This window comes from Sus scrofa, chromosome 7, assembly GCF_054392235.1.
Source record: "Sus scrofa isolate SSC_HxYL_T2T_F1_AM1 chromosome 7, Sscrofa_HxYL_maternal_Yorkshire_Landrace_v2.0, whole genome shotgun sequence".
Classification (NCBI taxonomy): domain Eukaryota; kingdom Metazoa; phylum Chordata; class Mammalia; order Artiodactyla; family Suidae; genus Sus; species Sus scrofa.
In genome coordinates, this window is record NC_139389.1 from 42,828,112 (window position 1) to 42,840,640 (window position 12,529).

General features: G+C 39.2%; 1 protein-coding gene across 1 annotated transcript in view; it reads left to right on the forward strand.

Moving 5' to 3' along the window:
• The window catches only part of DNAH8 (dynein axonemal heavy chain 8), a 297,717-nt gene that overhangs the window by 63,796 nt on the left and 221,392 nt on the right, over nt 1-12,529 (forward strand). Inside the window, exons 18-21 of the mRNA XM_084967979.1 lie at nt 381-568; nt 5,712-5,792; nt 6,189-6,305; nt 7,161-7,280. Coding sequence (XP_084824105.1) covers nt 381-568; nt 5,712-5,792; nt 6,189-6,305; nt 7,161-7,280 — 506 coding nt within the window. The remainder of the gene's footprint in view (nt 1-380; nt 569-5,711; nt 5,793-6,188; nt 6,306-7,160; nt 7,281-12,529) is intronic.

Sequence of the window (12,529 nt, forward strand, 5' to 3'; positions counted from 1 at the left end):
GTGTCATATTTTGTAGTTGGACACATTTTCCAATTTTTCCTCCCAGAGATTAAATCACAATCCATAAAAATAATCTAACACTGCATTACAGCTCTCTTAGATCCACTCAGAAAAGTATTGCTGTTCATAGCACAAAAGCTAACCATTCTTGGTCCCTTTATATCTCTAGATCTGATTTATGGTTTGTAGACACTTTGCATTCACTTATCAAAGTTTTGAGCACTGTGTCAGATACTGTGTCAGATACTGCGTCTTAGCACCCGGCGTATCCAAAACTATTATTATGCTCTTAAGAAGTCAGTAGTCCGGGGAAGAGAGATATCAACAGGACTGGAAGCAGAAATCTGGAATAAGTAATGCCAACAATTGTTTATTTGTAGCTTTGCAAGCCACGCTTTTTGTGCGACATCCAGAAACAGGGAAGTTGCTGGTTAATTTTGATCCCAAAATTTTAGAAGTTGTTCGGGAAACTAAGTGCATGATAAAAATGAAGCTGGATGTACCAGAACAGGCAAAAAGATTGCTAAAATTGGAAAGTAAATTGAAAGGAGATAAATTGTATTTGCAGGTAAGATAGATTCTATTTTCTAGTTCTTTGGAAAGAAGTTTCTTTTTGTGTGTGTTTTTTAAAGAAAAGACATCTTTGTGCTGACATGGCACTGAGAAGAAATTTATTATTATGTTGATTCCTTTAATTTTTTCAGCTTTATTGAGACATAGTTGACAAATAAAATTGTAAGATATTGAAAGTGTATATCGATGATTTGATGTACATGTCTGTTATTAAAGGATTCCTCCCATCTAGTCAGTTAACTAACATATCTGTCACTATATATATCTGTATCTATGATATGTAGGTATAGATTTATATATATGATATACATAGATTTAGATATAAGAATATTTAAGTTCCATTCTCTTAGCAAATTTCAATTATATGATAGTGTATTTTCAACTACAGTCACCATATTATATATTAGCTCCTCAGACCTTATTCATCTTATAGCTGAAAGTTTGTACTCATTTACCAATACTTCCCTATTTCCCCTACCCCACTGCCCCTGGCAACTGCTTTTCTACTCTCTATTTTTACGAGTTTGGCTTTTTTTAGTTCTGCATATAAACAATATGATACAGTATCTGTCTTTCTCTGATTTATTTTGCTTAACACAATGCCTTAAAGGTCCATCCATGTTGTTACAAATGGCAAGGTGTGCTTCTTTCTCATGGTTGAACAATATTCCACATATACCACCTCATCTTCATCCCTTCCTCTGCTGACAGATAGTTGTTTCCATATTTTGGCTATTGTGACTAATACAGCAGTGAACATTCAGGTGCATATATCTTTTCAAATTAGTGTTCTCATATTCTTTGAGTAAATACCCAGAAGTGGAACTGCTGGATAATATGGTAGTTCTACTTTAGTTTTTTGAGGAATCATTTTTTTCGTAATGGTTGCATCAGTCTGCATTCCCACCAGCAGTGCCCGAGTATACTTATTTTCTACATCCTCGCCAGCATGTTATTTATTTTATTTTTGTCTTCTTAGGGCTGCACCTGTGGCATTTGGAGTTTTCCAGGCCAGGGGTCCAATCGGAGCTGTAGATGCCGGCTTACACCACAGTCACAGCAACTTAAGATCCGAGCCGAGTCTGAGACCTACACCATAGCTCACAGCAACACCAGATACTTAACCCACTGAGCGAGGTCAGGGATCGAACCTGTGTCTTCATGGATGCTAGTCGGGTTCCTTAACCACTGAGCCAGGATGGGAACTCCTATTTTCTTTTTGTGTTAAAAGCTATTCTGATAGATGTGAGATGGTATCTCATTATGGTCTTAATTTGTATTTCCCTGTGATTTATGGTCACTATTGGCTACTTTTAAGTCTTCTTTAGTAAAAGGTCTCTTTAGTTCATGTTTCTATTGGTTGCATTTAAGTCTTTAGTAAAAGGTCTACCCAGTTCCTTTGCCTATGTTTTAACTGGATTGCTTGCTATTGAGTTGTGTGAGTTCTTTATATATTTTAGATATTAACTCTTTACCAGATCTATGATTTATAAATATTTTTTCCCATTATATAGGTTGTCTTGTCATTTTGTTGATGGTTTTCTTTGCTGTGCAGATGTTTATTAGTTTGAAGTAGTCTCACATTTATTTTTGCTTTTATTACTTGTGCTTTTGGTGTTAAACCCAAAAAAAAATCATGGCTAAGACTGATAAAAGGTTACCCTATGTTTACTTCTAGGAATTTTAAGGTTTCAGGTTTTACATTTAAGGCTTTAATCCATTTTGAGTTAATTTTTGTGTATAGTATAAGATAGCGGTCCAGTTTCATACTTTTGCGTGTGGCTGTCAAGTTTTCTGATGTCATTTATTGAAGAGACTATCCTTTGGCCATTGTATATTTTTGGCTCCTAGTATACTCTTGTTTCCTTGTAAATAAGTTGACTATATATATGCATGGTTTTGTTTAGTTTTTGTTTTGTTTTGTTTTGTTTTTGTCTTTTTGCCATTTCTTGGGCCGCTCCCGCGGCATATGGAGGTTCCCAGGCTAGGGGTCCAATCAGAGCTGTAGCCACTGGCCTACGCCAGAGCCACAGCAACGCAGGATCTGAGCTGTGTCTGCAACCTACACCACAGTGCACGGCAACTCCAGATCCTTAACCCACTGAGCAAGGGCAGGGGTCGAACCCGCAACCTCATGGTTCCTAGTCGGATTCGTTAACCACTGAGCCACGACGGGAACTCCAATATATATACATAGATTTATTTCTGGGTTCCAAATTCTATTCTGTTCCACTGTCTTTTGAAAAAAATTTTTTATTATAGTTGATTTTCCACTGTCGATTCTTGATAGCTTTAAAATACTGATGTGCAAACAAAAGGCAAGATTGGAGTTGAAAAGCAGAAAGTGAAAATATTATCAGAAATCACATTTAGGAGTTCCCATCATAGCTCAGCAGAAACGAATCTGACTAGTATCCACGAGGATGCAGGTTTGATCCCTGGCCTCGCTTAGTGGGTTAATGATCCCACATTGCCCTGAGCTGTGGTGTAGGTCGCAGATGTGGGTCAGATCTGGCATTGCTGTGGCTGTGGCATAGGCCAATGGTTACAGCTCCAATTCAACCCCACCTGGGAACTTCCATATGGCCCTAAAAAAAAAAAAAAAAAAAAAGAATCAGACTTATACTTCTGGATAGTGACAGTGATGAATAGTGAGCTTTAAAAATTCTTAGTACTATAATTTTATAAATTAAGTGCATTATATTTTATAATATAATATTAAGGATGCTAGTAAGATATAAATTAATGAAGTAGGCTGATTGTAAAATGACATGAGTGGAAAATGATTCTCCACCTTGTGGGGGAAAATGTAGGAACCACAGAAAAGTTCAGAGTAATAGAAGAGAGAGTCTCAAAACCAGTTTTTTAAAATAACAGCTTTATTGAGATATGATTCACTACCATATAATTCATTCATTTGACGTATACAATTTAATGGTTTTAATATATTCATAAAGTTCCAGAAACATTACCATAACCAAATTTTAGAACATTGTCATCTTTCTCCAAAGAAACCCCACATCTATTAGCAGTCACTCCTCATCCCCCCCACACTTTGTACATCCTCCCCTGACAACCACTAATCTTCTTACTGTCTCTATGGATTTGCCTATTCTGGGCATTTCGTACAAATGAAATCATTCATTATGCGGTGTTTTGTGATTCACTTCTTTAACCTAGCAGAGTATTTTCAAAGTTCGCTCATAATTGTTCCAGGTATCAGTACCTCATTCCTTTCCATGGCCACATAATATTCCTTTGCATGATTCTACCACATTTTAGTTATCCATTCATTTGTCCATGGATATTTGGGTTGTTTCCATTTTTTACATTATGAGGAACACTGCTATGAACATTTGTATACAAGCTTTTGTGGGGACATATGTTTTCATTCTCTTAGGGATATACTTAGGAGTAAAATTGCTGAGTTTCAGTAACTTGGTAACTCTATGTTTAACCTTTTGAATAACTGATACACTCTGTTTTCCAAAAAGGCTACATTACTTTATATTCCCACCAGCAGTGGGTGATGGTTCCACTTTCCACATCCTTACCAACGCCTGTTAAATCTCTTTTTCATTTGAACTTCATTTGGTTGTCAAGTGGTATTTCCATGTAGTTTTGATTTGCATTTTCTCCTTGGCCATTCACAGATCTTTGGAGGAATGTCTCTTCAAATTGTTGCCTATCTATCTATCTATTTATTTATTTATTTATTTTTGCCTTTTAGGGCTGTGGGTGCCGCATGTAAAAGTTCCCAGGCTAGGGGGTCAAATTGGAGCTTCAGCTAACAGCCTACACCACAGCACAGCAACTCCAGTTCTGAGGTGCATCTGTGACCTATACCACAGCTCACAGCAATGCTGGATCCTTAACCCACTGCATGAGGCCAAGGATTGGACCTGGGTCCTCATGGATACTAGTTGGGTTCATTTCCGCTGAGCCACAATAGGAACTCCCAGATTGTTGTCCATTTAAAAATTGCGTTGATTGTCTTTTTTTTTTATTACTGAGTTGTAAAAATTCATCACATGCTCTGGATACAAATCTTTTATATCAATTTCAATTTGCAGATATTTTCTTTTCTGTAGGTTGTCTTTTCATTTTCTTGCTAGTATTCTTTGAAGCACAAAGATTTTAAAAGGTTGACGAAGTCTGATTCATTTTTTCTTTTGTCCCTTGTGTTTTAGTGTCAATTTCTAAGAAATTTCTGTTTATTCCAATCACAAAGATTTATGCAATATGCCTTGATCTAGGAGTTTAATAATTTTAGCTCTTGTCAAAATTTTATTTGTTATATATATTAAAAATCTCAGGGGAGCATTGACATTGTGGAAACTTTGGCTTCCGCATCAAGCCCTCCTAGCTTTTCATATTGGCTAGTTGTGACTTTAGAGGATTACGTGTCAAAGTACTGTTATAAATTAAGGTTCATGTCAGGTGCCCTGCATCTTACAGGATTTTAGTTAGTATTGAATGAAATTATGAAAGTTAAAATCCTTTGCCAAGTGTTGCATGTGCAGAAAAGTTCAACTACAATAACAGAAGAGGAAGAAAAGAATAACTTTGAAACTACTAAGTAAACATTAAAACAGTTTAATGTTATTAATTTGGGGAAGAATTAACTTGAGTCCACACATTCCATTACACAGTGCAGTAAATTACAAAATAGTCAAAAATCGATCGTTACGGTTCATCTCTAAAAAATATCTAGAAGCAACTAGAAAATTCTGATTGTGTACTCATTTATTTTGATTCAAGAAGATAAGTGTGGCATCACTGGTAAGTATGTTGCAACATGTCAGAAGACCAGGAACAGAAAGGGAAAAATGTGTAATGACAGACATCGTGAAAAGGTATTTGTCCACGCCACTTGAAACAGCATAAATCTAGAAAGACAAATAATAGTTATGAAGATTGGAAATCTAGAAATCTCCAGTGACTTAATGTTTAAAGGGGATGCTTGGGTAATTTACAGGTGAGGCAGAAGTATAGCAGATTAGTATAAATAAGCAGCCCCCATCTTGCCAGGGCTTTTTGAGGAAGTAGATATAATGAAACCTTCCTGGTACGAATCAAAATATGACTGTTGCTTTAAAATAAATTAAAGTAAAACATGCTGTTTTGACTTTTAACAGGGTCTTCTTCAGTATTATGATGAGTTATGTCAGGAAGTGCCTCCTGTGTTTGTCAATCTGATGGCCCCTAAAATGAAAAAGGTTGGTAATGTTGAAGGTTCTCATTGATTTCCCTGTCCTTTAAAATTAGATTCCAGTTCTATAGATTATGGATTGTAGAGCATCTGTTCTTGCCCAGTCCCTCTTTCTAGTTAAACTTTATAGCTCTGTTTTTCCTCCAGAATGATTACTTGTCTAAATTTTGTTGCCTTTAAAAACAAATAAATCTAAATAATGAGCACTTGCTAAGAATCCATGATTGCTTCAATGACAGCCAAAGGTGATTAAAAACAGAAAGTCACCTTTACTAGCTGTAGTGGAGGGGAAATAAAATTAAGGAAATACAGCCTATAATATTTCCAGGTAATAAAAAAGGCAGCTTTAAAAAATAAATACAGATGCCCCTTTTTTTATAGTGGAAACTTTTTTCTTTTCTAGGTGGAATCTGTGCTGAGACAAGGGCTCACAATATTAACATGGTCATCTTTAACGCTCGAAAGCTTTTTTCAAGAAGTTGATTCAGTTTTAGATATGTTCAGTCAGCTCTTAAAGAAGGTATGAGAGATAATTTTTTAAAGCCACATACATTAATACTCAGGCTCTAAGTAATAGTTTGATTATCTATGAAAGCTCTTTAAGGGGTGTGACTTTTAATTAAAAGCCACATACATTAATACTCAGGCTCTAAGTAATAGTTTGATTATCTATGAGAGCTCTTTAAGGGGTGTGACTTTTAATTGAGTTTTAAAAAAGCTTTATGTTTCTTTAGCTGATTTGGGGCCTTTACACTTAGGGTTGCCTAGTTTTTGTCCCTGAATTACCTTGCCTTTAATACTTTAAAGTGATGGTTGAGAATGTAGCTTAAAAAATGGGATAATTGTAGACTGTGGAAGATGGCAGAATGGAGTGCTTAAATATTAATCATCTGATGTTAATGCAATGAGGCAGTCATTCAGTTGGAGACTTTTTGATCTCTGACATGTTTGCTGCAGAAAGCATGCATATTTTTTAGATGCACTAGTCTGTCTGTGGCGGCAGCATTGTGTAATAGACAAAACCCAGAGGCTGGGCAGTCAGCTAAATCTAGGTAGGATTCTTTGACTTTCACCAGCTGTGTGTTCCTCTTCAGGTTACTTGACTTCTTTGACCCTGGGTTTCTATAGCTGTAAAACTGGGAGAGTAATGATTCATGCACTGGAATGAAGATTGAAGGAATACATGTTGTTGCTGCCCAATAAAACTTCAGTTCCACATGAAGCTTTCTTTACAGATGTACTCCTAATATTCCCACCAAATTATGCTTGGCTCAGGATGCAAGTGCCCAGATATAGCCTTCTAAATTAGTTTATAACTCAAGTGCATTTTGGATGAGAGAAGAATTTTCTTCCACATGTGTTTTCTTACTGGTAGATCAGTGACTTGTGTGAAATGCATATTGATACAGTTCTCAAGGAGATAGCCAAAACGGTGTTAATTTCCCTGCCTGAAGGTGGTGCTACCAGAGTAGAAGACATGTTGACACTCAATGAGGTATGCATTTATGTCTTATATTTTATTCATAGGAATATTGGCTTATAAACCTAAAATATGAATTTGCATTCTTGAAGAAGAAATCGGTATCAGTGGCATTTAGACATTCTGGTTTTTTGGTGTGTTTTTTGTTTGTTTTTTGACATCATCAGCTCTAAGGACTTAGAAGGTGTCAACAGCTCAAGCCCATAGTCACACCCTGGACATTATCCTAATAATGTTCTCAGCCTCATGCTGGAGTTCCCCGGGCTCCTGTCAATGTACAGGATCTAACTGGTCTCCCTGCCTCCATATTTTTCCCCATCCTGTCCATCATCCTCCACATTGCCACCAGATCCGATCGTGGAAACTCCCTAGCTTAAATCCTTCAATGGCAGTGGCCTCCAGTCCCTAGAGGATAACACCTGTTCTCCTCAGCCTCACATTATATTGACCTTGTTTGAATACCTGTTTATCTTCCACTGGCTCAAAAGTGCAAAGACGGGAACACTGTGATCATTTCTGAGGTCTGACACATAACACAATCTCTCTCAAAAGCACTCACTTTAGAAGTTAGGTCTCTGAGTAGTTCTTTTCAAGTTCCCTTCATTTATTTCTACCAAATCCCTACCAATGATCAAGATTCCCTTCTATAAAATCAAGATGGGCACTGGGCTGAGGGTTACCTCTCCTTCTACCGTTTTAAGAATTATCTTCTCCATAATGCATAGGATCTTAAAATCATTTATTCTGAGCGTTGGGGCCACATGCTTGATGACAGCTATTTTCCATTTTAAAAAAATTAAAGTATTTTCCATAATAGTCATCTGAATGGATGTGAAATGGTATCTCATTGTGGTTTTGATTTGCATTTCTCTAATGACTACTGATGTTGAGCATCTTTTCATGTGCTCATTGGCTATTTGTATATTTCTTTGGAAAAATGTCTATTCAAGTTTTTTTTTTTTTTTAATGTTCTGTATTTGTTGAAGAATAGGACCATTTGTGCTGTAGAATTTTCCGTGTTCTGGATTTTGCTGATCATTTCCTAGGAGTGTGATTTAAAATGTTAATGTATTCCTCTATCCCCTGAATTTCCTTTGTATTTTAATTAGCTCTGGAGAATTGATTCAGTTCAGCTTCAATTTCTTTTTCTTTTCCTGACAGAGTAGCTAGCAGGTGACACTAAGTACATCACATCAGGAGGCACATTTTATCAGGTTGTTTCCTTTTTCATGATATTAAGATTAATTAGTGGGCTCAGGTACAGTTAGCTTCATTATGAAGTTTCCCACCAACCTTTTACCTAAAGAGTTAGCAGCTTTTGATTATTATTGCCTGGAGTCATTATTGTTGCCCCGAGCTTGCAAAATGTTGATTTTCTAATTTTAGCATTTATGGATAAATATTTCTATAAAGAAGAATTTTCCCCCATTAACTGGTTACAGTGAAATAATGTATATCTAGGAAAGTCAAGGGCAGTGCTTCAATTTTCCCTCTATATTCCAGTTTTTAAAATAATGAGTTGGTTCACTGGCAACTTCTAAAATACCCGTTGGGGTTTAAATTATTTAAAGATCATTATGAATTTATGGAGTATTATATATTTGATCCCTCAGCCCATTGTAATCATTCTTCTTCTTTTTTTTTTTTTTTTGTCCTTTTGCCTTTTCTAGGGCCGCTCCCGCGGCATAAGGAGGCTCCCAGGCTAGAGGTCCAATTGGAGCTGTAGACTCCAGCCTATGCCAGAGCCACAGCAACACCAGATCCAGATCCGAGCCGCATCTGTGACCTACACCATAGCTCATGGCAACACCGGATCCTTAACCTACTAAGTGAGGCCAGGGATCAAACTCACAACCTCATGGTTCTCAGTCAGATTCATTAACCACTGAGCCACGACGGGAACTCCTCGTTATTTTTTTTTTGTCTTTTGTCTTTTTTTTTTTTTTTTTTTTTTTTGTCGTTGTTGTTGTTGTTGTTGCTATTTCTTGGGCCGCTCCCGCGGCATATGGAGGTTCCCAGGCTAGGGGTTGAATCGGAGCTGTAGCCACCGGCCTACGCCAGAGGCACAGCAACGCAGGATCCGAGCCGCGTTTGCAACCTACACCACAGCTCACGGCAACGCCGGATCGTTAACCCACTGAGCAAGGGCAGGGACCGAACCCGCAACCTCATGGTTCCTAGTCGGATTTGTTAACCACTGCGCCACGACGGGAACTCCTCCTCGTTATTTTTTTCATGTTTAAATTTTCCCATCTTTGTCCAGTGGAATACTTCAGGATGGCCTCTCTGTTTTTGATATGACTCCAGTAGTTTTCGAAAGCTTTCTTGCTTCCTAGAACCATTGGCTACTTAGGCTCATCTTATACATTCCTGATTCCAGATCTGGGATTACTCATGTTGCCAGTCAGCCTTTATTCCTTTCAGTGTTACTGCTAGAAAATGGTATTTGGAGATCACCCTCTGGGTGCTAGGAAAGGCACTCATTTTTAACTTTTAGTTTTTTTTTTTTTTTTTTTTTTTTTGGCTGCAGAGTGCAGCAGCTTAATGTAGAATCTCAGTTCCCAGACCAGGGATTGAACTTGGGCTGCAGCAGTGAAAGTACTGAATCCTAACCATCAGACTACCAGGGACCTCCCAACTTTTAGCTAATTTTGTAGTATTATTTCTAACTCTTAATGATGTACTTGGGGTACTATTTCATGAGTTGGCAAATAGAGTCTGCTCTGTTTCCTGGGTTCTCTGTTATTGTAGAAGGGAGAGCCCTTCAAATGCTGTATGGGTCTTTTTTCAGCAATTAAAGTTTTCCAAAGAAGTCTTCTGTTTCCTGCCTGGGTGTGAGGGGTAATTTCCTTCCTGTCATTTTCTTCTCTCTCCTCCTAGACTCTAACTGTGCATGCCTCATACCAGGTCTTCCTTATAAACAAACAGAATGCAAAGGAGTAGGGAAATTTCTACATTGTTTTCTTTCATTCTGCCCCTTACAGTGAAAATCATTTCCATTGGTATGTATATGTTACTGTTCTGACACTATCCCAAGAAAATTTACCCTGAACATATAAACAAAGAACTTTCATGTGTATAGAAAGAGAAACATCCCACAAATGAGGGAAGTTGCGACAGATTAAGGTGATCAGATGTGAATGTGGTGCCTACACTGATGGCACAGACCACCATACAGGAGGCGGAGCTTTGAAGACCACCCCTGTCAATCCCTGTGCCCCGGCCACTGGCCCTCTAGGAACCTCAGATCCAGTAAGACGTGGGCTGCCTTCCCACAAACCTGTCACTGGGTGGATCGTTATATTGAAGACAGAATAAGATTTGTACTGACAAAGCAAGGCTGATAACACTTGGGGCAGAAATCAGTCTTGGAAACACGTCTTTTTGAGGGGACAAGGTTAGTTTGCACCAACCAGAGCTTTCAGACCGTCTCGGGAACCAGGGTTGTTTGTAGTCAGGGCCAGTGTTGCTTATCTTTGTCTCTAATTGTGCTTGTAGGACAGATTATGTTAATTATTAAAAAGCTATCTACTGGCAGCTTCAAATTGGCCTTCTGCTCTGTGATGCTGGGGCTGGGACTCTGCAAACTGTACCTATCCTTGGCCAGCTGGCTCCCTTTAAGGCCTTGCGGTGGGGGTGATTGGAGGAGGGTGGAGGAGAGCGAAGGGACTTGCTTGTTCCTGTTTTGCCTCCTGTTGCCAACACCATCACATGAGCTACGGCTCTTTGCCTTGGCAGTGGCCGTTAGTCCCAGGCCCTAGCTTTTTCCAGCATTTCCAGAATCAGCCTCGTGTGCCTCTTAGATGTACCAGCATCATGAAGTCCCCTTCTGAGCGCCTGAGGCAGCAGTGTCAGCCAGGCACCTCCCTCATTTCCTAGCTCCACATTCTAATTACCCGTCCCTCCTCCCCCTGCCACACCCCAGGATGGATGCTGTTTCCTGCAGTTACTAAATCTCTGTGACCTCTGTGTCCCCTTTTGCCTTTTTGGTCCTCCTTAACAATTTTTAAAATATTAAATATTTGAGTTCCCTGGTTGCCTAGTGGGTTAAAGATCTGGTTGTTACTGCTGTGGCTCAGGTTCAATCCCTGGCCGGGGAATTTTACATGCTGCGGGCATGCCCCCCGCCCCCATTAAATATTAAAATAGCTGGTGTGGCGTCTGTTTTCCTGACTGGACCCTAACTAACATATCTGAATATTGATAGATAACACAAATGAAATAGAAAATCAGGGAAATATTATGATCCAAGTTATGACAGGAAAACACCAGGAAATGCAGGAAAGGGTATTAAAAATTCTATCAATGAAATCAACCTGGCTCCATAGAAACAGAAAGTAGGTTAGCAGTTGCCAGGGTGGTGGCATGGGGCCATGAGGAGTGACTGCCCCTGGGTACAGGATTCTTTTGGGGATGAAAATGTCCTGGGACTAGATGGCAGTGATGGTTGCATCTGTGAATATACTAAAAACCAATGAATTGTGCACTTCCCAAGGGCAAATTTGTGTTATATTAATTATACCTCAATTTTTTAGGATGGGGAGAGAAAAACCCAGAAAATCAGTTTGGCTGCCTTCCAGCCCATCCCTGGCCTGATCCTTGGCTTTGCAGTCTGTTCTCACTGAATTATAAGAATGGCCTTACTAACCTTCAAGGACTAATTAGTCTTATCAAGAAGAGATGGGGTCCTGATTGGGAAAGGATGCTTTACTTTGTGCGGCCCCCAACTGGTAGTGACATCGAATAGAGGCAGCTTTTGCAGTCTGGTTTGCCATGGCATTATTTTGTCACTTGTTAAATAAAAGAAGGTAGCTGAGCCCCTGGGTTGCCACCTGACACAGGGCATTTCTTTGCAGTGGAATGTGTTTCTTATTCCTGGCATTTATGGCAGTGTGTATTGTCATGCTCATCTGGGAAGATCTAATTCAGCAAGGATCAAATGTAAGTTCTTTGATCAGGGTTCAGGCACTAGGATGGAGCTGGAAGGTTGTGTATGGGACAGTACTGGTGAAGATCCCAGCAGGCTAAGTCAGCTCAGGAGTCCCAGGGGTGAAAGTCATGGGCACTGCGGGGGCTGAAGGCACCAGAGGAGGAAATTGTGCTTTCCGCATCCAGTAAAAGCTGGAACCATGTGGCAGGGCTCATCCCACAGGGGCTGAATGTGTGGAGAGACACAGCCTCTAGCAGAGATGCTGTCCCAGCCTCCTCTACTAAGCGGGGAGTGGGAGATAGCCCGCCTCTGGCTCTCCTGTCCTCTGCCAGTA